We start from the raw sequence: 25,120 nt of genomic DNA, 5'->3' as shown, positions 1-25,120 counted from the left end.
TGGCATACTTCTACTGCTTAATACTTGGATGGGAGCTCGTCAGCATATGCATGCTGCTGCAAGCTAAATTGCAGAGCAAGAAACTGACAAAACCACATTGCATATTCTTTGTATAAGAAAACTTAATGAAATTCATAGGGCCTCCATAAGTTGACAGGTGACTTGAAAGGACATACAAACACAGAGATCACCTCATTTCTTATAAGGCTACTCAGATGCTCTGCTACAAAAATGATGGTCTACTGGTGATTGTCTTTCCAATGCCTATGATTTAGTAGATGGCAAGATCAGGTGACTCTGGAATGACTCACATGGTGACCATCCTTGCTGCTTGTCTATAAGTAGGGAGCAAAAACACAGCTTGTTTAAAAAGATTTTGGACCTGAATAAATATTCTCTTCTGACTGTTTAATATGATTCAGATGTTTAAATTGGTGGTTTTAACACAAGTAAACTGCGGTGGTGTGCCACAAGACGGCTTCTCAGTACTATTTTCTGAATTACTTTTTACAAGATGAATTCACTTACAAAGATATCCATTTCAATATCTTGCCCATATATGTCTTGTGTGTTCCTGTACAAGAGGATACATTGCCTTGTACATGAATGCAATGCGATTGTATCTGTATATAGGAGCTATGATCACTTTACATCCATTATATTATTGACTATATGATAAGTGCATGTTTATAAGTTTTGGGCATGTGTGCCTATGTATTAATCTGTTGTTGGTAGACCTGGATGCCCATCTATACATCCATATATGCCTGCTGAATACTTGCATATACATCTATATGCCCATGTAAGATTAACTTGACCAGGTACACAAAGTGTGTTTGTGTGCCTGCTCCTGTGCACAGGGATTTGTACATATGCTCCTAACAGCATGTAAACATATGGAAGGCAAATCTGTGCTTCACTATTAGGCCAGTTTCCTCAGTTACGCTTTCTCTTGTCTCCATGGAAACTGAATGAGAGGAACACTGTCTTTATAGTGGTAGCCTGCTGAGGTTGATGAAAAATGAAATTTGGGCCAGTGCTTCATTTGGGCCAGGCACTCACCAGAACCCATCCTGGAACCATTTTCAAGGAAAAAGATAAGCACATACTCAAAATTAAAGTATTACTCAGCTTTGAGACTCTTATCACTAAGTGGTAAGACCCTCTTAAGAAAGCCTTTCTGAATGTGTGATTTACACTCCCACCCCATGATTCTGCTTTTAATCAAATTAAGTACCAAAAATCAGACTGTTAGGAAGATACATTTGGAGGCTATGTCAAGTGAGAATTGCTTCCAGCATAGGGTCTCCTTCCATTTCACAACACTGTCTTCCTAGCTAGACAGTCATTAAGCAGGTCAATAGCAGCTGATGCGATTACTGTCCTTGCTGTCTCTTTAACTTAGAGGAGACAACCTGCCTTTTGCCAGCAAGTGAAAGACATTTTTATTTAAGCAATTTTAAAATATATAATCAGGGGTGGCTTTTGATTAGGCACATTTTAACTTTTACAAGTTTTGAAATTGGTTTTAAAATGTATTATAATTTTATTTGTTAATAATAATAATAATAATAATAATAATAATAATAATACTTTATTTATAACCCACCTTCTCTCCCTGAGGAAACTCAGGGCAGTTTCCAGTAACGTGACAAATTGGCAAACATTCAGTGCCAAAACAAACAAATATTAAATAAATCAAATACAATAAAACAACCTAAGACTATATAAGACTGACCAAAGAATAACAAAGTTAAAACATAGATAAACATAATATAACATATCAAACACATTTAACCACATGATAAAATCTTATAAGTTAGACTGAAAAGGCATTAAAACATGAAATGGTTTACAGCTTCCAACGGGCTGAGCTAAGTTTCCAGTATCTAGGGGAGGGTCTGTTTGGAGATTTGCTAATCTTCCTCCCCTCCATAAGCTAAGGTGCACAAACAAGTTTTAATAGCTTTTTAAAAGTGAGGAGAGAGGAGGGCATTTTTAATTCTTTAGGGAGGGAATTCCAGAGGCAGGGAGTGATCACGGAGAAGACCCCCTCTCTCATTCCCACCAACTGTGCTTGAGATGGGAGTGGGACCAAGAGCAGAGCCTCATCTGTAGATCACAGCACTTGTTACAGAGATGTGGTTTTTCAAATATTCTGTGCTTGAACCATTTATGCCTTTATAGGTAATAACCACTTTGTATTTAGCCTGGAAGTGGACTGGCAGCCAGGGGAGCTGCTGTAACATGGGGTGGTTCTTTCCCTGTACAGCGCTCCAGTTAGTAACATGGCTGCCAATCTCTGAACCAGTTGCAGCTTCCGAACAATCTTCAAAGGCAGCCCTACATAGAGAGTGATGCAGTAGTCCAGCTGGAATGTTACTAAGGTGTGGAGTAACATGGCCAGATCTGGTTTCTCTAGGTACAGGCACAGCTGGCGCACAAGTTTTAATTGTGCGAAGGTGCTCATAGCCACTACTGACCCCTGGGGTTCCAGGGTCAGCTATGAGTCTAGGATCACCCTCAGACTGCAAACCTGTATCTTCAGGGGGAGTCTGACACCCTCCAACACAGGCTGTAATCCCACACCCTGACCCACCTTCTGACTGATCAGGAGTACCTCTGTTTTGTCTGGATTTACTTTCAATTTATTAGCCCTCATCCAGTCCATCACGGATGACAGGCACTGGTTTAGGGACAGGATGGCATCCTTGGCTTTTGGTGGAAAGGAGTAATAGAGTTGGGTGCCATCAGCATAAACTTAACACCAAACTCCAAAACTTTGGATGATCTCTCCCAGAGATTTCATGTAAATGTTAATCAGCATGGGGGACAGAACTGAACTCTGAGGGACTCCTCAGGCCACCGGCCAGGGGGTCAAACAGGAGTTCTCCAGTACCACCATCTGGGTCCATCCCTCCAGAAAGGAATGGAGCCACTGCAAAACAGTGTCCCCAAGCCCCATCCTGGAGAGAGGGCCCAGAAGGATACCATGGTTGATGGTATCAAACGCCGCTGAGAAGTCCAGGAGAACTAGCAGGGTTACACTCTCCCTGTCTAGTTCTCTTTGTAGATCATCCACCAAGGCAACCAGTGTCATCTCTGTCCCAGGGCCAGGCTTGAAATCAGATTGATTTAGACTGTGTGGTGCATGTTTCTAAGGCCCCATTTACACTGCCAGTATAATGCAGATTGAACTGGATTATATATTAGTGTAGGTTCATATAATGCAGTTCAATCTGCATTATACAGCCGTGTAGTTCTTGCCTAACTTACTGTTTTTGGAAACCACAATTGGTCCCATTCTGGAAAAAGGCAGCATATAAGTTGAATACGTACATTGAATACTGGTCTAACAATATGATTCTCACTTTGGAAATAAACCCAGCTTCACATCTCTGTCGAGATTCATATGATGGAGAGGAAAAGGACTGCATATGGGAAAAGTATATGTAGTCAAGCCCGTGTTTGGGTGGAGAACGTCCCATGATCTTGGCATCTGCTGGCTAGGAAAGGGCTATGTCTGAAATAGCACACAGGGTCAGCCAACACTATCATTAGGGAGAATAAGGCAGCAACCCCAGGCAGCAGATATAGTATGACATAGAAATGGAAGAAAGGGTAAGTTATTTAATTTACCAAGCCAGCATGGTGTAGTGATTTGAGTAATCCAATTAGATAGCTAAAAACTAGCCTTGATTTGTACACTGCACACTAGCTTTCCCAAGACTTTCTCCTTTGCTCTCTGAAATTTGTCCTTTTTTCACATCTGCCCTTCATTTCCTTTTTGTATCTTCATTTTCCCTTTTCCAGCCAATTCCAGACCTGTTAATGACTCCAAGTGATCAAGGGGACGGTGACCTACAGACTGAATTCCCTGAAGACAGAGGGAATTGGACGGGCAAGCTAGACTTCCTTCTGTCCTGCATTGGCTACTGTGTTGGACTGGGGAACGTCTGGAGATTTCCATACCGTGCTTATACCAATGGGGGAGGTAAGTATTGGACAACACATACTTATGGAATACTATCATTTCTTTGATTGTTCATGTTTACAAGTTTTATAGCCATGTTGCAAACTAACCATAGAAATAGTTACATTGAAGGACTGGTTCAAGAAATGTTTTTTTGCCTGAGTAAACAACCTCTCTGTCACCTGGTTAAAGGTGACTCTTTGGGCAACAACTAGTTATTATAACCAATAATTTGCTACCTTTTCATCATACTGAAAAGCCACTGCCTGAGGATTCTGTGCCACTCTAATGATAGAGCTGGCCCTGATAAGTAGGGAACATTGAGTGCCTTCCCCTTTAACACAAGAAGTAGGTATTAAAACAAGTTCCCCTAAAGGGAGCAGTGTGGCATCAGTGAATTCTTTGTGACTTACCACCTCATCACATGGACTTCGGGAAGCTTCCAGGATGCTCTCTTGGTGGAGCCTGTTGGAGTCCATCATACGATACAAGGCTACTTCTGGCAGAGCTCCATAAAGGAAGCACCCTGGCAGCATGCTAGGATGCTGCCCAGAAAACATGCATGGGTGTGTGTGTTAATAATGATGCCAATGTATTGTATTGAAAGAAGCATACAAGATAAGGAATTTTCTATGGCATTTTATGATTTGCCTCCACCAGAGGTTACCAAAGAGTTGCACTGTAGGACCTAAGAAGTTCCTATGGAGATATCATCTCTAGAAATTTGCCTGTGTAACCCTATAGTAGTTTTGGGTGGAAGCAAAACATCACCTGGAGGACTGTGAAAATTCCTAGAGAGGGCTAGAGAGATGCTATCTGTTGGGGTTTTTTTGGCATCTGTATAAAAGGAAAAGCTTTCCATCCCCCAAATAGAGAGACATAATAAGAAACACCTTCCAGTCCTGTAAGGGACAATCTTACTGGCCTTCATACAAGGGAAAACCCAGATAGTAAGAGACACCTGGCAAGCTCAGTGTTATGTAAATACGTTTGTTAATGTTGTGCTTTAACTGGATCTTCCCTCTCTCCCTTATTCTCCTCCCTTTCACACATGATGCTACACATGGCAAGGAATAGGTGCTTCCAAAATTTTGTGAATAGTCATCCATTCTATATCCAATAGTCTACTACATCCATTTTGTAATTATCACAACAGATTTGAAAATTTCCACTGTGGTTATGGAAGTGAAAATGTTGGGGGTTCCTTTTGATCACCGAAGTTGAGAATGCCATGAGATTGTTTTGTGGGGAATTATAGGACTAAGGTCCTCATCACATTGAGGCCAAGAAGCATCTTCTCCCCGCTTCTCTGTGCTACTGGCATGCTGCTGTCACAGAGTCCCCTAGAGCCCATCAAATGACACAGGACTACTTTCGGCAGCACAGAGAAACATACAAGAAAGCTAAAGGGGGTGAAGAGGAAGCAGGGACAGTAGTGAAACACCATGGGAAGGGATATCATAACTTCTGACAATCTTCAACAGGTAGGGAATGCAACATGACACTGCTCCATGATTTCCTCTGCTGTTCCCCAGCTTTGCAAGGGTCTTCTGATGAGGCCTATAGAAGCATGGAGGCATTTTGTTTTTGTAAAAGGTGAACTATTTACTCTTGAGCAGGCTCCAGTTTGATGCTTGACACTGCTGCCAAGTGCCTTGTATGTTTCCAAGAGCAATGCTGGTGAATCAGTAGGTGGCAAGCATCCTCTTGAGTCATTATATTATACAGCTTGCAGGAATACAGGATGTAAAAGGGCAGCACCTCCTGGAGATGCCATCCTGGACAAAATTGTCAACAACAAGATTTTAACCATTTACTCACTTTAAACCTTCAGGAATGTTTTGCTAATACAATAAGGTATGATTTCCTTACAGAATTTAGTTTTTCAAATAGCTTATAAAGCTTCTCTTTCCATTGATTTAAAAAATGGGGAGTGGGAAGCTTGTTTTTGACAAAGGAAGATGCTTGTTTATTATAGGAGAAGTTGAGCCCCTTGCATTACCACATAGTCATAGAAAACACCACCAAAATCCCATATTTGAAAAATAATGGAAAATGTCATTTAAAAATACAGCAGCCAGAATGCTAAATTGGGACATAAAACACATTCTTATTTATATCACAAACACATTGGTAAACTTCTCAAATTACTGAGGGCAAATTACTGAGGGTAGGTTTACATCTTATGGTAGACCTTTGGGTGAAATGCAGAAAGTTGGCAAAAAGTTCTGAAGCCAACACGTTTAACAAAAAAATCAATAATAGATTCATATATGTCCTGGATTATATTGCTAAACTGAGATCTTTATCACATGTTGTTGGAAAACCATAATAAGAGAATAATACCATTTTGCCACATGATGTCGTGTCTCTTTTCTTGTGGCTCTGCATTTTACTTCTCCTTCTCCCTCTCCTTCTGTTCTCCTGCTCCTCCTCCTCCTCCTCCATCTCTATCTTTTTATCATTATAGTAAAGGGCATTTTTCATTGATAGGAAACCTGCCAAAGACTGACAATGTCACTGCTGTTCCAATATTGCCACTGTTGTGATCTGTCCATTTCACTGTAGTTGCAATATTCTGGCAATCACATGGCATAAGTAGGTATGTTCTCTTCCTCTTCCCCCCACTATTCCCAAATAGATTGAGGTTGCATTTAATAAAATTTTCTTTTAATTTTTAAATGTTATTGTTTTGCTATAATTACGGATTTGCAGCAAAAATAGGATATATATTGGCAGGGGTAGCAAGGCAGTGCAACAGTGTAGAGGAGTGCTTTTGAGACCAAACGTCACCAAAGCAGCACTTTTTCAGAAAAGTGTGATAGTGATCTATCTGTCCCTGATTTGGGGGATTCAAACTTACACTGAAAATCTTGCAGTATTTTCACATTGAAATCCTTCCTGAAAACTTTCCTGGAATTTCATCAGGCAAGGAGCAGAACTAGATAATGTTGTAATCCATTGTGACACCACATTTCTTCCCTTAGCTCATTCTTTCAAAAAATATGCTAAGGAGGATAAATTGGGAATAGCTATGCAGTGACTTTTGACTGAGAGTGCTAGAAGGCTGCCCTCTGGAAATATTCTTTTAGTTCCTGCCTGTCAAAGGTAATAAAAATATTTACCATTTACATTGGGAAGCTGATAGGTCAGGCTATTTATTCCATCTAACCCATAGTTATATAGTCTAATTGGCAGCAGCAAGCCAGCGTCACAGGAACAGAAAAATATTTTCTGTTATTTGCCACCTATTCTTTTAACTAGACATGTTAAAGGGTCTATTCTGAGATCTTCTGCTTGACAAAATATGCTTTGCACCTGAACTAGGGCATCTGATAAGCATATTATGAGTATGGCAATATGGATGTTTATATAATGTGATTCAGTGCTAGGGCAAAAGTGGAAGATCTGACAGGCAACAATTAAGATTTTTATACTGCATATTTAGAATAATAAGAAACCAAGTTTTAAATCGGAGCAGAGTTTGGGAAAGTTACTTGGTTGAACTACCACTCACAGATTCTTTGAGGCAACTTGGAATTTCAATTTCATGCTTTGAATCCGACGGAGTGTTAGAAGGTGTCTGTTAGTCACTCAGGAAGATCTTCTCCCCACTTTTAGTCCTTGTTCTAACCTTCTACCAGAGCAGGCTCTGCCATGCAGTTAATCAGCAGATTTGCAATTCCCTTACCTCTTTCATTTCTGCTAATGGACAATGGCATCCCTTGGACTGAAGAAAAATGTAGTACCCAACAGGAAGTCAGAATTACACTGAATGATACTATCAGAGGGAGTGACATAAAAATGGCCATCTATTTTAAAAAATGTGTGTGGTGTTTCAGCAGAAATGTATTGCTTTGTAAAAACTGTACCCTTGTGGTTAGACGTAACTAACCACAAAGACATTTTTCTTCAGTCTAGTTTACATGTAAAGTATCTTTATACCTACAAGGTTAAATCTCTATGCTAATTTACTTTTTGTAACTTCTCATGTTCATGCACTCTGGTCAGAGGTGTTAACTATTATCCAGTTACAAGGATGCTTTTTGTCAGCACACACAATAAGATCACGCTGTTATTTTTAGGGTTTTTTTTAAATAGCTGCTGAGTTTGTCAAGTTTTCTGGTATTTTAACTGCAATACACTATGGCTCCTATATCTACGGGGGATACATTCAAGATGCACACCTCACACATGATTACCTGAAACCATTGATTATAATGTGCCCTATATTTTGACTATTCTTGCATCAGATGCATACCATAGAACCACGCTGGAAGACATCAAAAGGCCCATAAACATTTTGAAGGGAGGAATGTTTCTGCAGCATAGATATGGGAAACTATGACTATCAGATCTGTAAATAAGGGGGTCATGCTATACTGTGGTATAGTCTGGAATGGGAGGAAGTCCATGGGGGTGACTCCATGAGTTACTGCACTGAGTGACAATAGCCCTAGTGATGCAAAGGCTGATGGACGCAATCTGTTAGTGGACTGACACAGTATGACCCTACTCCAACTGTCAGAGTACATCATGTTGTCTTTGGCTCTTTCCTTTCCAACCCCTCCCTTACCTGCTGCACAACTAGAGTAGGCAGGCAGGCAAAACACAGAACATGCGACATAGCTTTAATAATAACTTTATTCTTATACCCCACCACCATCCCTCCAAAGTGACTCAGAGCAGCATACATATGGGACAGAAAGTCCAACAGAAAAAAGCAAAGCAATCCATTAAACAAAACCACCACTAAAACAGGAGCATCGTAAAATACAACAGTCCAGATAAAACACAGTTAGACATAAGAGAATAAAACAGCAGCATTAAATTTCTATCAGACAATGCTCAACAAAAGCCAATAACAAGAATTACTAAAATGGGCATGATGGGCTATAAAAGGGTCGGCCATGGGATAGTGCAAAACAACAAGCTATAGGGCAGGGGAATTAGATGGGGTGCAGAAAACAGTACTGTTTAGTGACCTATGGACTGGGCATTTGTACTAGGGACTAGTCGTTCTCAAATACTTACTGGGACATCTAGGTTTACAGATCCCTATGGAAGGAGGACTTGATGGGGGCTTGCCTAATTTTCCTGGGGAGGATGTTCCAAAGTCGAGGGGCCACCACTAAGAAGGTCCTCTCCCTTGTCCCCACCCGCCATTCCTGTGACGTGGTGGAAGTGAGAGGAGGGCCTCCCTGGCAGATCTTAGAGCCCATGCCAGTTCATAGAGGAAGATGTGACCATGAAGATAGGCAGGGCCCGAACCGTTTAGGGCTTTGTAGGTCATAACCTGCACCTTGAATTGAGACTGAAAACAAATTGGCAGCCACTGGAGCTGCTTCAATAGGGGTGTTGTGAGAAGATAAATGAGTAGGAGAAGCTACATTTCATTCCCTGATACAGTGTTGGTTTTAAAACTACAGATCATATCTCTATATTGCAGCCCCATAACCCAAGTAATGGGGATAAAGTAAGTCTGTAAATAGAATATCCATCTGTGTTAAAAGTTCTGCATATATATTAATTATATCCTTTTTCAATGTTTCCCCAGTTTCTGATCAAGGCCACTGTCCCATGTGTCTTGTGTTTATATTCTACAGGAGCATTCCTTGTTCCCTATTTTATCATGTTGGCTATATGTGGGATTCCCATCTTCTTCATGGAGTTGTCACTGGGCCAGTTCTCAAGCCTGGGTCCTCTTGCTGTTTGGAAGATAAGCCCACTCTTTAAAGGTGTGTGCTCATGATACAGTGCTCTGCTTGATTTCTGGGTATATCCTCCATTTCCTTTTGATCTTCTGAGGTGTAGAAACTCAGGACTGGCTGTGCAAAAGCACCCAGCCATCATTGTTACTGTTCATGCAATATGAAACCAGGATAGATGATGCATTCCTTGGCAGCATAAGCAAAGGAATTAATGAGAGAAATAGTATGGTTGCAGAAGTTAGTTTGTGAAAATAATTAATCACTGCAATAAGTCTGTGGCGCTCCTCCCCAATTTTAGTTACTTATAAACTTTTCAAAGTAATTCTGTGTTTCAATGCATCTTGAGGACAATTAAAATTGGTACTTTTAATTACTTGTGCCTGTGGTTTTCCATGTAGTTTCAGAGACATAAACTCTATTTTGGCTTAGGCCCCTTCCACACTGTCCTTATATCCCAGGATATGATCCCAGGTTACCTGCTTTGAACTGAGTCTCCACTGCCATATAATCTAGGATAAACAGATAGGATCAGATCTTGGGATATAAAGACAGTGTAGACAGGGCCTGAGATATCTAGAAACCTTTGGTATGGCTGCATTTTTCATATAACTGACTTGATTTTAAATTAGTTTCTATGTACATGCGGCATCACATTGTTGCCTTTGTAAGGCAGCCCTGAGTCCCCTTCAGGGTTGAGAAGGGCAAGATATAAGTGTGGTAAATAATGGTAAAATAGACTAGACTAGAAGAATTTGGGAGACTGTAAAGATTCTGATCAAATGGTTATAAATTGACCATGCAGCTAAAACAACTACAGTAGGCCCTTTGCTCTTGTGGGGTTTAGGGATGCAGAACCCTATGAAAGTGGAAAAACTGTGAATATTTTTTAAACTGAGAGAACACCTTTTTAGGAATCTCTGGGTTCTCCAGTGCTATTTTCATCAGATGACATACTGAAGGGCTTTCTTAGAGAAACGTATTATTCAAATCCATGTATAATAAAATGCACAAAAATTAACCTCGTAAATATGGAGAGTCGACTGTAAATCTTTCTGCTCCAATGAATATCAAGTGCTGAAAGATGTATTTCAGGGGATATATATATATATATATGAGCATATGTAGCTGTCTCAGGTTTGATGGCACTGAAATTTCCCCCAAGGCACATGAAATGCATTGGCAGTGCGCCTAAGACTGCTGCTGTTATACTTATCTCCCTTGTTTCTGCTTTCCATTAGGTGTTGGCATGGCCACAATCCTGATTGTCTCTTTAGTGGCCATTTACTACAACATGATCATTGCTTATGTTCTCTTCTACCTCTTTGCCTCACTGACAAATAACTTGCCCTGGCAGTACTGTGGCAACTGGTGGAACACAGACCTGTGCTTGGACCACCATGTCATGCGCACTGGGAATGGTGTTGTCCCTCTCAACCTCTCTAACACTGTCAGCCCAAGTGAGGAGTACTGGAGGTGAGTGCTGTTGCCATTTCTCCAGAAACCAGGGCAGAAGCATTTTGGTTCCATTGAAGCCAGCACAACACAGGAAGGCTCCCGTGTTTGGGGGAAGTGTCCAAGGATGTTTCCACCTTGGTTGGTGGCAGGGCCTCTGCCAGACATCGCACACCATTGTGTGATAGCTGGCGTGGGGCTCTGTCCCCAAAGAAGGCTCAAAATGTCCTAGGACACTTTTTTTTAGTAAGTGTGATGAGGTCCATATGTCATAATTCTCTCTTTCTTTGGTATTCATCATGGAAATTGTGGATTATGAGAGCCAGACTGAATCACCTTAGAATCCATATATCATTAAAATATCCTAGGTGAGAGGAAGTGAGAACAGGACCTTATTCAGCCTATTATAATTTCAAGGCATTAATCATTTTGTTATCAACATGATCAGGTATTATTGATTTTATTTTTGTCAGCTAGTGTACTTCATGCTGAAAGCTTAAAGTCTGCTTCCTATGACATAAATTTGTGTCAGAGATTTGCCCTTGTTGCCCTCCAAGGTTCAGAGAGGTTTGACTTGTCCAAAGTCACCCAGAGGATTTACATGGCCAAATGGGGATTTGAACCCTAATATCGTACCTCAACACTCAAACTACTACACCACATTGGCTCTCAAAGAAGAGTTTGCTTGCCATTGATTATCTAAAACCTTGCAGATAAAAACAATTTTTTTTATAGATCCAGATAAGTGATAGATCCAAACAGGTGCATCAGTTTCACTAAATGTTCACATACTTGGAAACAGTGCTTTGCTGTTGCCTTACAGTATGTGTGTGGATCAAATGCATGTGCACTGTGACAATTATGGTTATGCATTGGTGTCATGAAAGGCAATGTAAAATAATTTTCTCTATGTGTAGGATACTCATCATATCTGAAGCTATCCTTAGTTGCCTTACCATAGCTTCAGTGAATTTGAGCTAGAATAGCCTTGTGTTGTTAGAGGGGTAGTGCTGCTGTTTATTGATGGTTTTCCTTTTGACCTAGTCGCTATGTCCTGCACATCCAAGAGAGCTCAGGGATTGGGGATCCTGGGGCAATTCGCTGGAATCTGTGTCTATGTCTCCTCCTCGCCTGGGTTATTGTGTACCTCTGCATTCTAAAGGGAGTAAAATCCTCTGGCAAGGTAAGATGTGGAAAGACACAGAATGTGTTTGTTTTGGAATAAACAACTAGACTCATTTATCTGCTGGTGCAGATAATATGAGCCAGCTACGATGATGTAGAATCTGAAGGAAACTTAACACTATATTATAGGATATTATAAAAAACACTGTGTCATGGCAACATTTTAGTTAACCTTTGGCTATTAAATTCAGATTCAGTGACTAGTAACTAAACTCTCCCTTCAAAATTAATTGTACAGATTTGCCTAATAGAATCACATCTACTTTTGTTTGGGGTGGTACAGAGAAAGGGGAAAGCCCTGTAGGATTCATTGGCAGTGTATTTGGTGTGACTGGAAGATAGATAGATAGATAGATAGATAGATAGATAGAGCACACTCTCTCAACTGGTTTGAAGTCTTTAGCAGACACATATTTGTTTTGGTTTTTTGTAGACATAAAAGTTAAAAGCATTCCTTTAAATACTTAAAAAACCACAAACTCAAGATTCTCAGGATTTTGGCAAAACTGCATACTTATGGACACTGCACTTTGCAAAAGAAAAGTCCATTTACAGGTGGGCAGTTGGTGGTATGTCAGCCAACCTATGTGAGGAAAGGTTGAAAGAAGAGGCTATGTTTAACCTGAAGAGGAGCAGGCCAAGGTGTGACATGACAGGACTATCAATATGCCTGAATATCTGTTACTATCATACAGAGGAAAGCAAATAATTTTTTCTTGCAACCACCACTGCCCCATACAGGACTAGATTTCACAAGCTTAACTTACCACAAAGTACATTATCTTGAATGTTTGCAGCTTTGATACAGCAACCTTGCTCATATTTTTTATGAATACGAAAAATAATAGCTCAGTTTAGTCATATTCTTCTGCCCTCTTGCAGGTTGTGTATTTCACTGCCACTTTTCCTTACCTCATCCTGATTATGCTCCTGATTCGTGGTGTGACCCTGGAAGGAGCCTGGTTAGGAATCAAATTCTATCTTACACCCCAGTTTGACCTGCTGCTGTCTCCCAAGGTGAGAGCTGTTTTGCATCCTTTTACTGAAGGAGGATGGTAATGACGCACACTTATTTTGAGTGCTGCACGTGAGAGAGCATCCCATTTGAAGCAGGTGTGGGCAGCAGGAGACTCCTCAAATTGTGCATAAGAAAAAAATCTGTTCTGTAGGAATGGTTATAGGTCAAACAGGTTTTAATTGGCTCCCCTACTGTTCATACTGCTAGAGCACTCCTTGCAAAAATGCAGGTAGATTTTTAAAGATTGATTCAAGAAAAGGATTTTTGAACCATCCTTGTAACATATACTGTACTAATAGCCACATTTTTGCTATTAAAACTATACACGGCAAACTTATACTACCTAAAGCAAAGGTAAACAAAATGTGGTCCATGAGTGAATGCAGCCTTTGGACACTTAAGTGTGGCTTCTGAAGCCTCCCAAAATCTCAGCTCTCTCAATGTTCTTCTGGAATTTCTTTTTGCCTCATACTAGCTAAAAGTTCCCAAACCACCAATAAATGTGGCAGTTTGCTCCCCAAAATTCCCTGGCCCACTTCAGGGTATATGGCTAGCGTGGACAAGTCTTCAGATTGTGACCCTATTTGCATTTGAATGGTTCAGTGTACATAATCCTTGTTTCATGTACAAAAGTATTTAAAAATACTTTACATAAAATAAAATTACCTTCAAGCTACAGAGTGTCTGTAATATATATATATATATATGTATGTATGTATGTATGTATGTATATGTATATGAAACATAAAAAATTAATGTTTAGACTTGGGTTGCATCTCCAAGATATCTCATTATGTAAGTATGTGCAAATGAAGGTATTTCAAAATCAGAACAAAATCCACAATCTTAAAAAAAAATCTGGTTGGATAAGGTATATTTAACTTGTAGCTATAATGTTCTTCTTATACCTAGCTCAAGTCAGTGTTTTCATGTAATGTATTTGTCAAAAAAGCTTGGATCTATTTTATTTTCAAAGCAGACTCTGAACCTTTCAGCATGTTGATTAACAATTTTGTTTCATTTTCCCCCACTATGTTTGTTTTTCTTACCCCTTCTCTCTTCGTTTTTTCCTTTTCAGGTGTGGATTGAAGCAGCTTTGCAGATCTTCTACTCTCTTGGGGTGGGATTTGGGGGACTTCTTACGTTTGCATCATACAACACCTTTCACCAGAATATTTACAGGTACGTTTTTTCATTGTAATGTCTCATGAAGCTAAAACACATAGAAGGGTGCAGCTATTAATATCTGTCTACTTTCTACATTCTTGGAGCTTCCTCCTTTCCCTGAACAGAATATACTGTTCTGGGAATGTGGGTGAATATTAATTTTGACAATTTAAAAGATAGAATCATGGATGTGGTAACCTAAAGTAGAAGTAAAAAACAAATAGGTATGTAGATTTTGTGAAATAAAGAATATTTATTTAGTAATAATGGAAGGTAAGCAGGCAGAGAGAGGAGCTAGGAGTTTTAAACAAGATTGTAAAATCAATACTAATCCACAGTTATGGGCAAAAAGACTAAGGACTTCATCACACGGGGAAATTTACCCATTGCACTATGCTTTCAGCACAGTTCAAGGATGGAGCCCACCAGATCCCATCAAACAATGTAGAGCTGCTTGTGGTGGGCTCTGTTCCTGAACTGTGCTGAAAGCATCGTATGACAAAAGAATGAGAACATGTGAAGCTTCCTCTGTTCTTGTTGCCAGCAATGGGGCAAGTGCGGGGAGAAGCAGTGGTGTTTTCCCCTGTGTGATGGGAAAGGCAGCGCTGCGGGCACTGTAGGGATTTCCCCACTGCCTGACAGATTTGCTACATTGCTTGGTGAACCCTCCCGCTGTCACCCACATTGCGTGACTTAATGTGATGAGGTCCTCAGACTCACCCTGAATTGGCTCCTGGCTGTCCTCAAGTACTTCTGTTGCATAGCATGAGTTTTCCCGGGTTTCCCCCCATTGCAGACAACATGAGGGGTGCTGCAGAGGATCCCACAGCTTCAGGGCCATTAGACAGCTAAATCAGATCCTACTGTATTTGCACAGAACTCTGTGTCTGACTGGGAACAGGGTCAGTGAAATTAAATTTGAGGCTGATGTGAGGCTGATGTGTTTTTGGCCTGATGGTACCATGTGGACATCATGCCAGCATCACTACAGACTCAGCCATGTATATCTATGTAAGATTTAGCAGCTAATGTAGATTTACCCTCCACAATACTTTCTCTACAGTCTAATCCTTTTTTTGGAGTGTCGGTTGAATGACAAGAAAGTAGCTATTTTTAGAAGAGTGTGGGCTCCTCTTGATAGGTGAATGTGTTAAAAGAGTTTTTATTGGATTTAATTACAGTATTTGTAGCTGTAGTTTTCAAGGAGCTTTTTTTTTTTAATCTAAATGACATTTCTGTTATCCTGCACTATTTTCTAGCAATTTCTGGCACCAGCTGCAAACAAATTTTCTCATTCTCAAGTAGATTTCTTTTTAACTTCAAGATATATTTCCTTCTTTTCTCCTTTCTTTTAATTTTTGTTGGAGCTATTAGTGGTATAGTGAATTGGTAAAATGGAAAATTTGCATTCAAAACTTTAAAAAGAAATAAAATTCAGAGAAATGAAAATTTGCCCTCCAAACTAGGGGCATATATTCGCTAATTAAAGACTGGAAAATGCCAGATTTGGTCTTGTTCTTTCCGATATTGTTCTGAAGAACCATGCATGTTTTGTTTACCCCAGAATATGTTCTGTGAACTCTTGGTGTGGTCAGAATTTTTCAATACCAACTCTTCAGATTGGTTTATTTTGATCTAGTATAAAACCAGAAAGAAACGAAACAAAATCTGTGCCTTTACAGTCAATCTAGATTGTTTATTTTTGAAAACCCAATAAACTGCTAAAAACAGCCCCTACCCTCTGAGAGGACATGGGAGTGCCAACAACTAGTAAAATCCAGCAAAAACCTAGAAGCTGTAGAAAAACAATTCATTCTTTATTGGACCAATCTGGAAGAGCTCTACATTTTGCCTAAAAGTGATAAATAACAGTGTCAAATGCTGGTAGCCTAACTAACATTCTACACTGTCACTAAATAAAATGTATTTTGCTTAGAGAAACTTAACTTTCACTCTACCTTTAACTGGTATAGAAATTTAATTTTAAGAGATGGGTGGCATCATTCAATGTTATTTCACACCTCCCTGAATTTTCTCTGTTGTGCATTCTACAGTTTCTGAAATAGCAAGTACCTTTTTTTGCATTCCATGGCTCCTAATTTTGCTGCTGCTGCTGTTGTTATTTTGCAGGGATACATTTATAGTCACAGTGGGCAATGCCATCACCAGTATCTTAGCTGGCTTTGCCATCTTCTCTGTTTTGGGCTACATGTCCCAAGAACTTGATGTCCCTGTTCAAGAAGTGGCCAAAGCTGGTAAGGCCTAAAAATTCCTTCATTAAATGTTTAGGGAACATGTGAGTGCCTTTGTATGTATTATATTACCCAAATGTTAATATTAATACAACATGAGAATGGCTTGCAAACATCATTGTAGAGAAGCCAGACCCTATAGAGGAAAAAACATGGACTTCTTGGTTACCAATGAAAATGATTTCTTCTTACACCCATTACCCTGAATTTAGCAGCAAGCCTCATAGTATTTGCAATATAATATTGATTTTCAAAGCAATAGTGTATTGTTGGCAACTATCCCCATTGTTATGGTAAGTATTTGGGGGTAGCTTGGTCTTGAATGAGCAATGAAAACCCATTACTTTTACAGCTAATTACCATGGTGATGATAAAGACCTAAATCCAGTTGCTAGTCCTAATTAGAATAGACCAACTGAAGCAACTGCTGAATGATAAGTCCCCTTTCTTCCAGTGTAACTTTTGGAGGAGATGAGGTACAATGGAATAGATATTCAAAAAGCAGTCTGACAGTGGATCTTCTCTGGTATTGTGGAAAAAAAGAAAATAGAAAGCCAAACTAATAACAATTGTCAATATCACACCCTGTAATTGTTAAGTAATAATATACACTGGTGAGTGAAATGATTATCAACAATCATTTAAATTCTAGGTAAAACTGCAATTTGCTTTCCTATGTGCAGTCCCAAGATTCCCTGTCACAACTAGCATAGTATTAATATTACTGATGATTTTGGAAAAGATTTGTTAATCAACGGCCGCCCAAGATCTCTTGACATCTAAGGCTGAAGACTCATCTAATCCCTGGATGTTATTGTTCGCTGTCTATGAGGCACCATGCACAAAGCAGGCAGCATTGCTGTCCACAGAATGACTTAGATTTAAATGCTTGGTTCAGAGGAGGCTCTATGTAAACTCCTTTCCTGTATTTCAGCTGGACAATGTGTCTTTTTCCAATGTGGGGCTCTAATCTTTATATTTTAACCTTGCATAACAGTTCCAGACTGTTTTGGTGAAATCTCTCTTCTTATGGCTTCACTTATCTACATCCATGAATCCAGTCTCTTCTTGATTGCAGTTACATAATCCCAGCTGTGGTTCTTCTCATTCTTTGCCTGTCTTCCAGGTCCAGGGTTGGCTTTTGTGGTCTACCCACAAGCCATGACAATGCTTCCTCTTTCTCCTTTCTGGTCTTTCCTTTTTTTCTTCATGCTGTTAACTCTTGGTTTGGACAGTCAGGTAAGGTTGTCATTTGTTCTGAGGGAATCCTTTATGGGTATGTTCAAGTGCTTGGTTCTTTTGGATTTACAAGAGGATGTATTTTTGTTTGCGCGCAGTTTGCCTTTCTGGAGACCATAGTCACTGCTGTGACTGATGAGTTCCCCTACTACTTGCGTCCAAAGAAGGCTTTTTTCTCAGGGGTTATTTGTGTCACAATGTTCCTGATGGGACTCATTCTCACAACAGAGGTAAGCAAATTGGACAAAGACAAAGTGGTGTTAGAGTAAAAAGTTAAAAGGGGGAAAGTCTCTACCTTATCTATGTTGAGCAGTACAAGTGATTGTGAGCAGGGCACAGCAGATACCAGACATACTAGCCCCATATAATTTGTTGCGCAGAGTGTGTTTAAGCCAAGTCCCATGCAAAAGACACACAGGCCAGAGAAAAAAAGGAACAGAAAAACTTTACTCTTATCAGCAGAGGCATAAACTTGCAGTGTTGCATACAAAATCAAACAGTGCAGCAAACTTACATAGTCCTTTTAAGTTACATAGAATAAAGCTTCTTCATCTTCATTCAAATGAGAGAGCAAAACATAAACCTTGAGTAAATAGCTATTCCACCATAGTAAAGAGCATCGCTGTTAGAGCATAGCAGCATTACAGCATATTGCTTCTCCTCCTCAGAGTAGCATAATAATAATAATAATAATAATTATTATTATTATTATTATTATTATTATACAGTTTGCTTCTCCAAACTGTATTCTAAAATCCATACAGTTATACCCCACCGGGTGTGGCCCAAACATACTAGCTGACCTACATTACCAGCTGCACATAATAATTAACATCATAAGGTTTTTCTTTAACACACACTTGATTCTGCTACAATTTCCTGTAACATAATTGGCTTCTTTTTAACAATAATTTGTTCTGCTTATTCAAAATATGATCTATTACTTAGCAGATAAATTACATTGGTTAGGTTCATATATATCAAATTTTGATGTTGTTGCATTCTTTCTTGCAGTTAACCAAGCACAAATACAAACCATAGTTTCTTGTTTCATTAGTAACTCTTTTTAGCATGGTCTGATTTTAGGTCTGAATTAGAATTATGGTTTGTTTTTTATCGCTTATCCAGCTGGCTATATGAAACAGGAATTGACAAAAAGAATACAAGTGAAACAGTGTAGAACTGGTAAAAATTGTATTCTTTGGGTTTTTGTGCACTGACAGAAGAACTTGATTAAAAGTCCTGCGATGACTATAGTGTCTACATTTTCTGTATATTTAGATTATTAAACTCAGCCAAGAGTAGGATGGGTTACTTCTGGTAATTGCCAAAGTAAATTTATTTAGAAAGGCGAGTAGAGTTTAGTTAAGGGTTATTGCTGGCTTTAATTGTTTAACTGTGATTTGGCAATATTGTACCTTGGGAACATGCTTTGGCCATGCCTTGCTTCTTCTCTCTAGGGTGGAATGTATTGGTTGGTGCTGCTGGATGACTACAGTGCTGGCTTTGGACTCATGGTGGTTGTCATTACCACCTGCCTGGCGGTCACTCGTGTATATGGTAAGAGGCTTGGGTTATACTGGTAGTTGAATGCTTGAGTATTTTGTATAGAAGGCCCATTCATTAAAAGTGAGATGAAAGACATAGTGTCTAGGACTTGGGAGAAATACTGGGCCTATAAGATCATTCTCTGTAACTGATGACTGGTTACTAGTAGGTAAACAAAGGCTTAATATGCAAGTTTTAGACACTTATCTTTGAGTGCAATCCAATTATAGGAGGAAAACAGGATAATTGCCTGGAACATGCATTCCACTTAATACCTTTGCACTTCCTTAGTTCCTGGAGTAAAAAAAAAAGTTGTGGAGCATAATCTTATGGATAGTTACCTGGAAGTACTTTCCACTGTGTTTCATGGGATTAACTCTAGACTGCAACTAGATGCACATATCCTTTAGTTAAGCCCCGTTGAACATATACTACAAAGTGAACATGCATTGGATTATACCATTAATGAATCCCATTCCAAACACTTGAGACATTGACCTGTTCTTTTTGATGTTATCTTTAGGCATGAAGAGATTTTGCCGTGATATTCACATGATGCTGGGTTTTAAACCAGGGATATACTTCAAAGCCTGTTGGTTGTTCCTGTCCCCAGTAACAATGATGGTAACTATGTTTGTTCTGATCAGTTTTCTCCAGGGCTGTGTTCTCTCCTTGTCTTCTGGCAAGAGTTTCTTATTCTAACCTCTGTGAGGCTTAAACTGCATGGGTAATACAGCATGCCACCAAGTTGAATTGCACTTAAACTCAAAACTATTGAAAAATCCTTGGTTTTGACTTGATATCAGATGTGTGATGCTCTATTTCAGGCTTTGCTGGTGTACAGTATAATCAAGTATGAACCTTCAGAATATAATGGCACCTATCGTTTTCCCTTTTGGGCTGAGGCCCTGGGCATCTTGATGGGACTTTTCTCCTGCCTGATGATCCCCATAGGGATGGTTTTTGCTGTGCTCAAAGAGGAAGGGACACTCTGGCAGGTAAGTAACAAATGGGTAACTCAGCAGCACTTATTAAAATGCATTTTAAAATCTGTACAAATATAAACTCTTTTGAACAAAACTTTTAAAAAGCCTCACACAGTATTAACAGCCCAATCCTATTCAGTTTGTAAAAGCCTGATGGCACAAAAGGAGAGCAAGGGCAGGGGCACCCTTTTACACTAGATTTTCAAAGCACATAATCCACATTGTCTGCTTTGAACTGGACCATATGAGTCTACACTGCCGTATAATCCAGTTCAAAGCAAACAATCTGGATTTTATTTGGTCATGTAGAAGGGGCCTAAGAATATAGTTCCAAAGTCTGGGAGCAGCCACTGAGAAGACCCTCACACTTTGTTCCCACAGCCAAACCTGGGACATAAAAAAAGGCCTCTCCAGGCAACTTTAGGAGCCTAAGGAGCTCATAAAAGGTGGTATGGTCCTTTGAAAGGTATTCTAAACTGACAAATTTATCTTCCCCACATTCATTCAATAAATTGACTTTGGCAGAGCAGTCCTATGTCTAAGTGAGAATTCTTTGAAGTTGGGATGGTTTTTCTTCTTTTTCTCTCTTTTTCTTTGTTTATTAGGGTGATGTTAATGATGGATGCTTAAGTAGTGTGTAGATTATGAGTTGCGTTGTGTTGTCTTGTGTGTTGTCTGAAGTTTATTTCATTTTATGGAAACTTTGAATTAAAATTATTTTAAAAAAAACAGAAATTGAGATGGTCCAACATTGCCTAATTAATAGGTATGCTAGAGTGAAATTTGCTGCAGTTTTTGCATTTCCCTCCTATATGAGTAACCAGAGAAAAACATTTACACCAGTCCAGGGTTGATCTGAATCTTGCTCCTTCTTTGAGAAGGTCGGAAAGGTTTTTCAGATACTGTGAATCTTGAGCCTTCCCTACCTGATCCCCACCTCACCCACTCAATTTCTTTCTCTCTTTCTAACATTGGGGTTTGGGGTGGGATGGGAAGAAATGCTCTAGCAATACCTCAAGAAGCAAGAAAGGTACATGAGATCAGATCTTATTGTCATCCCAGGAACCATAGCCATGCATTCTGTTAAATCAATATCACATTTCAGACTGTTATTTTGTGGCAGAAGGTGTCCTCTAGTGGTATATATGTACATTGCATAGACTTGAATTAATTTCATATCTAAATCAAAATCATTATATGGAGAAAAATAGTGAAATTTGTCGCTTTTGTTTTGCATTATTGTAACATACAATATTTCTCATTTCAAAAATATTTGGAATCCAAACTGTGTACATCTTTTGAACAATATATAGGTGCCACATAGTCAGAGGGATTGTTCATTGCATTTCTCACTTCTCAGAATTAATGCAGTTTGGCACCTCTTTAACTGCCATGACTCAATGCTGTGGAATCATGGGAGCTATAGTTCTACAAGGTCATTCGCCTTTTCTGCCAAAGAGTGTGGGTGCCTTACCAAACTTCAAATCCCATGATTCCATAGCATTGAGCCATTGCAGTTAAAGTGCTATGAAAGTGCACTCATACTATGGTGTAGATGCACCCTTTGTGACATTAACAGATCTCTGCTGCTGCTGATAATTATGTTAGAATCAAAATAGTTGGTGTCACCTATGACCCAATAACATGCCCACCCAGGTTTTTTTATGTTATGCCAATATGTTTCCCTTGTAGATTCCCTTCACTGGTTGTGCACTGAGAACTTTGGAGAGGGCTTTTGCATCATAACCTAGCAATTAACAGTTATTCAATTGTCAAATGCTGATTTTTAAATTTTTATTATGATTTTCTCCAACTACTCAAAATGATTCACAATAGGTACAAATAAAAATAGGTACTTCTTGCCATCTTGACCTCCTTCTAATATTGCTTGTCCACAAGTTTCCAGATTTTCATCTATGAAATACTGGAAGCAATGATGTAAACACTGGGTAAATGGGTTACTGAGGAAACGGAATTGCTCTTCCTCTTCCAGTGCTTCAAAAGATTCAATAACACCTGTACACTCTGATGTTTTTTAGACCTGTTTGGAAGCCAGTCCTTATGGGCTGCATGAAGACCCTCAAGGCTATTTTTTGTCTTGGGTGCACTCATGCAGCATGAAGGACTTATTTGGGGAGTTAGTTCGATCTCCAGTGACTTCATTGTTATTAGATTGTCCATCACCACTCTTCTTATAAATTGTTTTATTTCTCTGCTAATAGAGAATCCAGCAAGCTAGCAGACCAGCCATGGATTGGGGTCCTTCCCTGGAGGAGAACAGAACTGGAATGTATGTGGCCACTCTGGCAGGAAGCCAGTCGCCTAAACCTCTGATGGTCCATATGAGAAAATACGGAGGGATGACCAGCTATGAGAACATAGCGTTTCAGATAGATAAAGAGATTGAAGAAGAGGAAGAGGAGTCCATGATGTGATGAGACAGTCTTCCCTGCTCAGCCCATCAAACTAGATGTGGAAGAAAAATGCAAGGAGGAAACTCCTGATTTTTTTGCGCAAAGTTGCACCTTGGTTGGCACACTTAAGGCCATTTGGGAGCCTTTTTCCAGGCTCATCCAAAAGCTGCTGACTGTTTAGCATCTCACAGCAGTGAATTCTGCTGAGAATCCCAGTGTTGTTGAGTTTTTTGTTCTATGTGGAGAGATGTGCAATGAACCTGTGTCTCAGTGCTCTAGTTGTACCTGGTACAGGCCAGGGATTCGTATTGTCCTTTCCTCTCCCCAGTTATGGTTTCTGTGACATAGTGGTAAATTTTGAAGTGCAGGTGCTCACCATGATAGCTTCCATAGCTGTGTCCCAGGAGTCCAAAAATATGAGCAGCTGAGGTGATCTATTTTAACAAATCCATTCCAACAGTTTTATCTCCTGCCCGCCCCTGCCTCCACCTCCATGCCAATAAAAGCTAATGGGTTTTAATGTGTCATTCAAAGCCAAACTACCACAAATTTCTTTGTATTAGAAAGCTCACAAGAATGTATTGTTGCTAGAAAGAAAATGATGCCTGCACCCCAGTTACTATGTGGGTTAGAGTTTCATTTAGAGAGAAAAATGAAGCCTGTGATGGATGACAGAAAACATAATTGTCTCTGCACATAATAGAATAATAGAGTTGGAAGAGATCACAAGGACTATCAGTCCAATCCTCTGACATGCAGGAACACATTTGCCCTTTTGTTGAGGCATGTCCTGGCTCTATACATAAATGTATGGATTCCTCAGTATCCCATATACAATATTATATACAGATCCCATATACAGGTTGATTATCTCTTATCCAAAATGTTGGGAACAAGAAGTGTTTTGTATTTCAGGTTTTGGAATATTTGACTTTATATACATGTATATGATGAGATAACTTGGAGATGGGACCCAAATCTAAACACACCATGTGTTTCTGTTTCATATATACCTGTTACACATAGCCTAAAGGTAATTTTATGCAATATTTTAATAGTTCTGTATATGAGACAAGGTCTGTGTACACTGAATCAATAGAAAGCAAGTATGTCATATCTTAGCCACCCACATGGCTAATTTTGTATTTCAGAGTATTTCAGCTTTTGTAATTCTGAATAAGGGATATGCAACCTTTAGCTTTCTACTTGGTATTTGCCAAAAGAATTGCTTGTCCATTTTAGCGTACAAACATTCTTGTCCAAGTCAGTGAGACAATACATCCTTTGGGGGGGGGGGGGGGAATGAACCTACTCTCTCAGTGCTGCCAATGCTATTCCTCTTCTCTCTGCAGTTCAGTAAGTGGTAACTTTGTAAGTGCCTAAATAGTTTGAAATGATTCTGTGGAACATATCAGTTCTCACATATTCAGAAGATAAAGTTAAGATATTTTTTGAATAAGAAGAAAAACTCTTCAAGAATTCTATAATAACAAATCACCAATTTTGATTGCTAATTTTAAAGTCAAATCAAAATTCATAGAGAGACTGATTATGAATGAAGGGAGCTTTAATCATATTATAGGTCGGATGAACTTCTTTCACTCAGGAAAAAAATGAATTCCTCTTTTCTCCATGTATCTGTGTATGTAGGTGGAAGAAAAGAAAAAAAAGAAATGATATCCACATTAGATATATTTTAAAATTGACTATATGACAGTGTTCTTGGAGATACGTTGCAAAAAATTAATATTCTCTAGAATTATTTGTGAGCTGTCTCAGCACCACATCTATCAATTAATAAAATTCTTTTTTTATTTAGAGTCAGTATCCCATTAATATCTTCTGGGTAGCAGAAAAAAAGGTCTCAGGGTCAACCTTGTCATGCACATGAAGGTACATGTTAACACACAGTTTGTTGAACATACACTGTACATATATGCAAATGCAGTAATAGGAATATCTGTCATACAATGGCACAGATTAGTGTTTGATTTAGCTCAGTACTGCCCACTCTGTCTGGCAGGGGCTTACTAGAGGTGCCAAAAGCAGAGCCTGGGATATTGTGTAGGCAGAACAGAGATTCTGGGACTGGACAACAGCCCTTCCCATATGTATCATAGCATAAGAATTGTCTAATTGGGGTGGGGTGCTTTTTCCACCTGAATGCTGACTTTC

General features: G+C 39.4%; 1 protein-coding gene across 1 annotated transcript in view; it reads left to right on the top strand.

The window, feature by feature from the left end:
• Positions 1-24,763, top strand: part of SLC6A7 (solute carrier family 6 member 7) — a 34,468-nt gene extending 9,705 nt beyond the window's left edge. Inside the window, exons 2-14 of the mRNA XM_060765439.2 lie at positions 3,814-3,994; positions 9,580-9,711; positions 10,923-11,157; positions 12,181-12,319; positions 13,204-13,338; positions 14,418-14,521; positions 16,637-16,761; positions 17,885-17,997; positions 18,096-18,227; positions 19,458-19,557; positions 20,069-20,169; positions 20,373-20,543; positions 22,754-24,763. Of these exons, the coding sequence (XP_060621422.1) occupies positions 3,814-3,994; positions 9,580-9,711; positions 10,923-11,157; positions 12,181-12,319; positions 13,204-13,338; positions 14,418-14,521; positions 16,637-16,761; positions 17,885-17,997; positions 18,096-18,227; positions 19,458-19,557; positions 20,069-20,169; positions 20,373-20,543; positions 22,754-22,966 (1,881 nt within the window). The 3' untranslated portion in view covers positions 22,967-24,763. The remainder of the gene's footprint in view (positions 1-3,813; positions 3,995-9,579; positions 9,712-10,922; positions 11,158-12,180; positions 12,320-13,203; positions 13,339-14,417; positions 14,522-16,636; positions 16,762-17,884; positions 17,998-18,095; positions 18,228-19,457; positions 19,558-20,068; positions 20,170-20,372; positions 20,544-22,753) is intronic.
• Positions 24,764-25,120: the final 357 nt, after the last annotated feature.

Source organism: Anolis sagrei, chromosome 2 (assembly GCF_037176765.1).
Source record: "Anolis sagrei isolate rAnoSag1 chromosome 2, rAnoSag1.mat, whole genome shotgun sequence".
Taxonomy (NCBI): domain Eukaryota; kingdom Metazoa; phylum Chordata; class Lepidosauria; order Squamata; family Dactyloidae; genus Anolis; species Anolis sagrei.
Note: the sequence above shows the minus strand (reverse complement) of the source record. Positions and strands in the feature narration are given on the sequence as shown.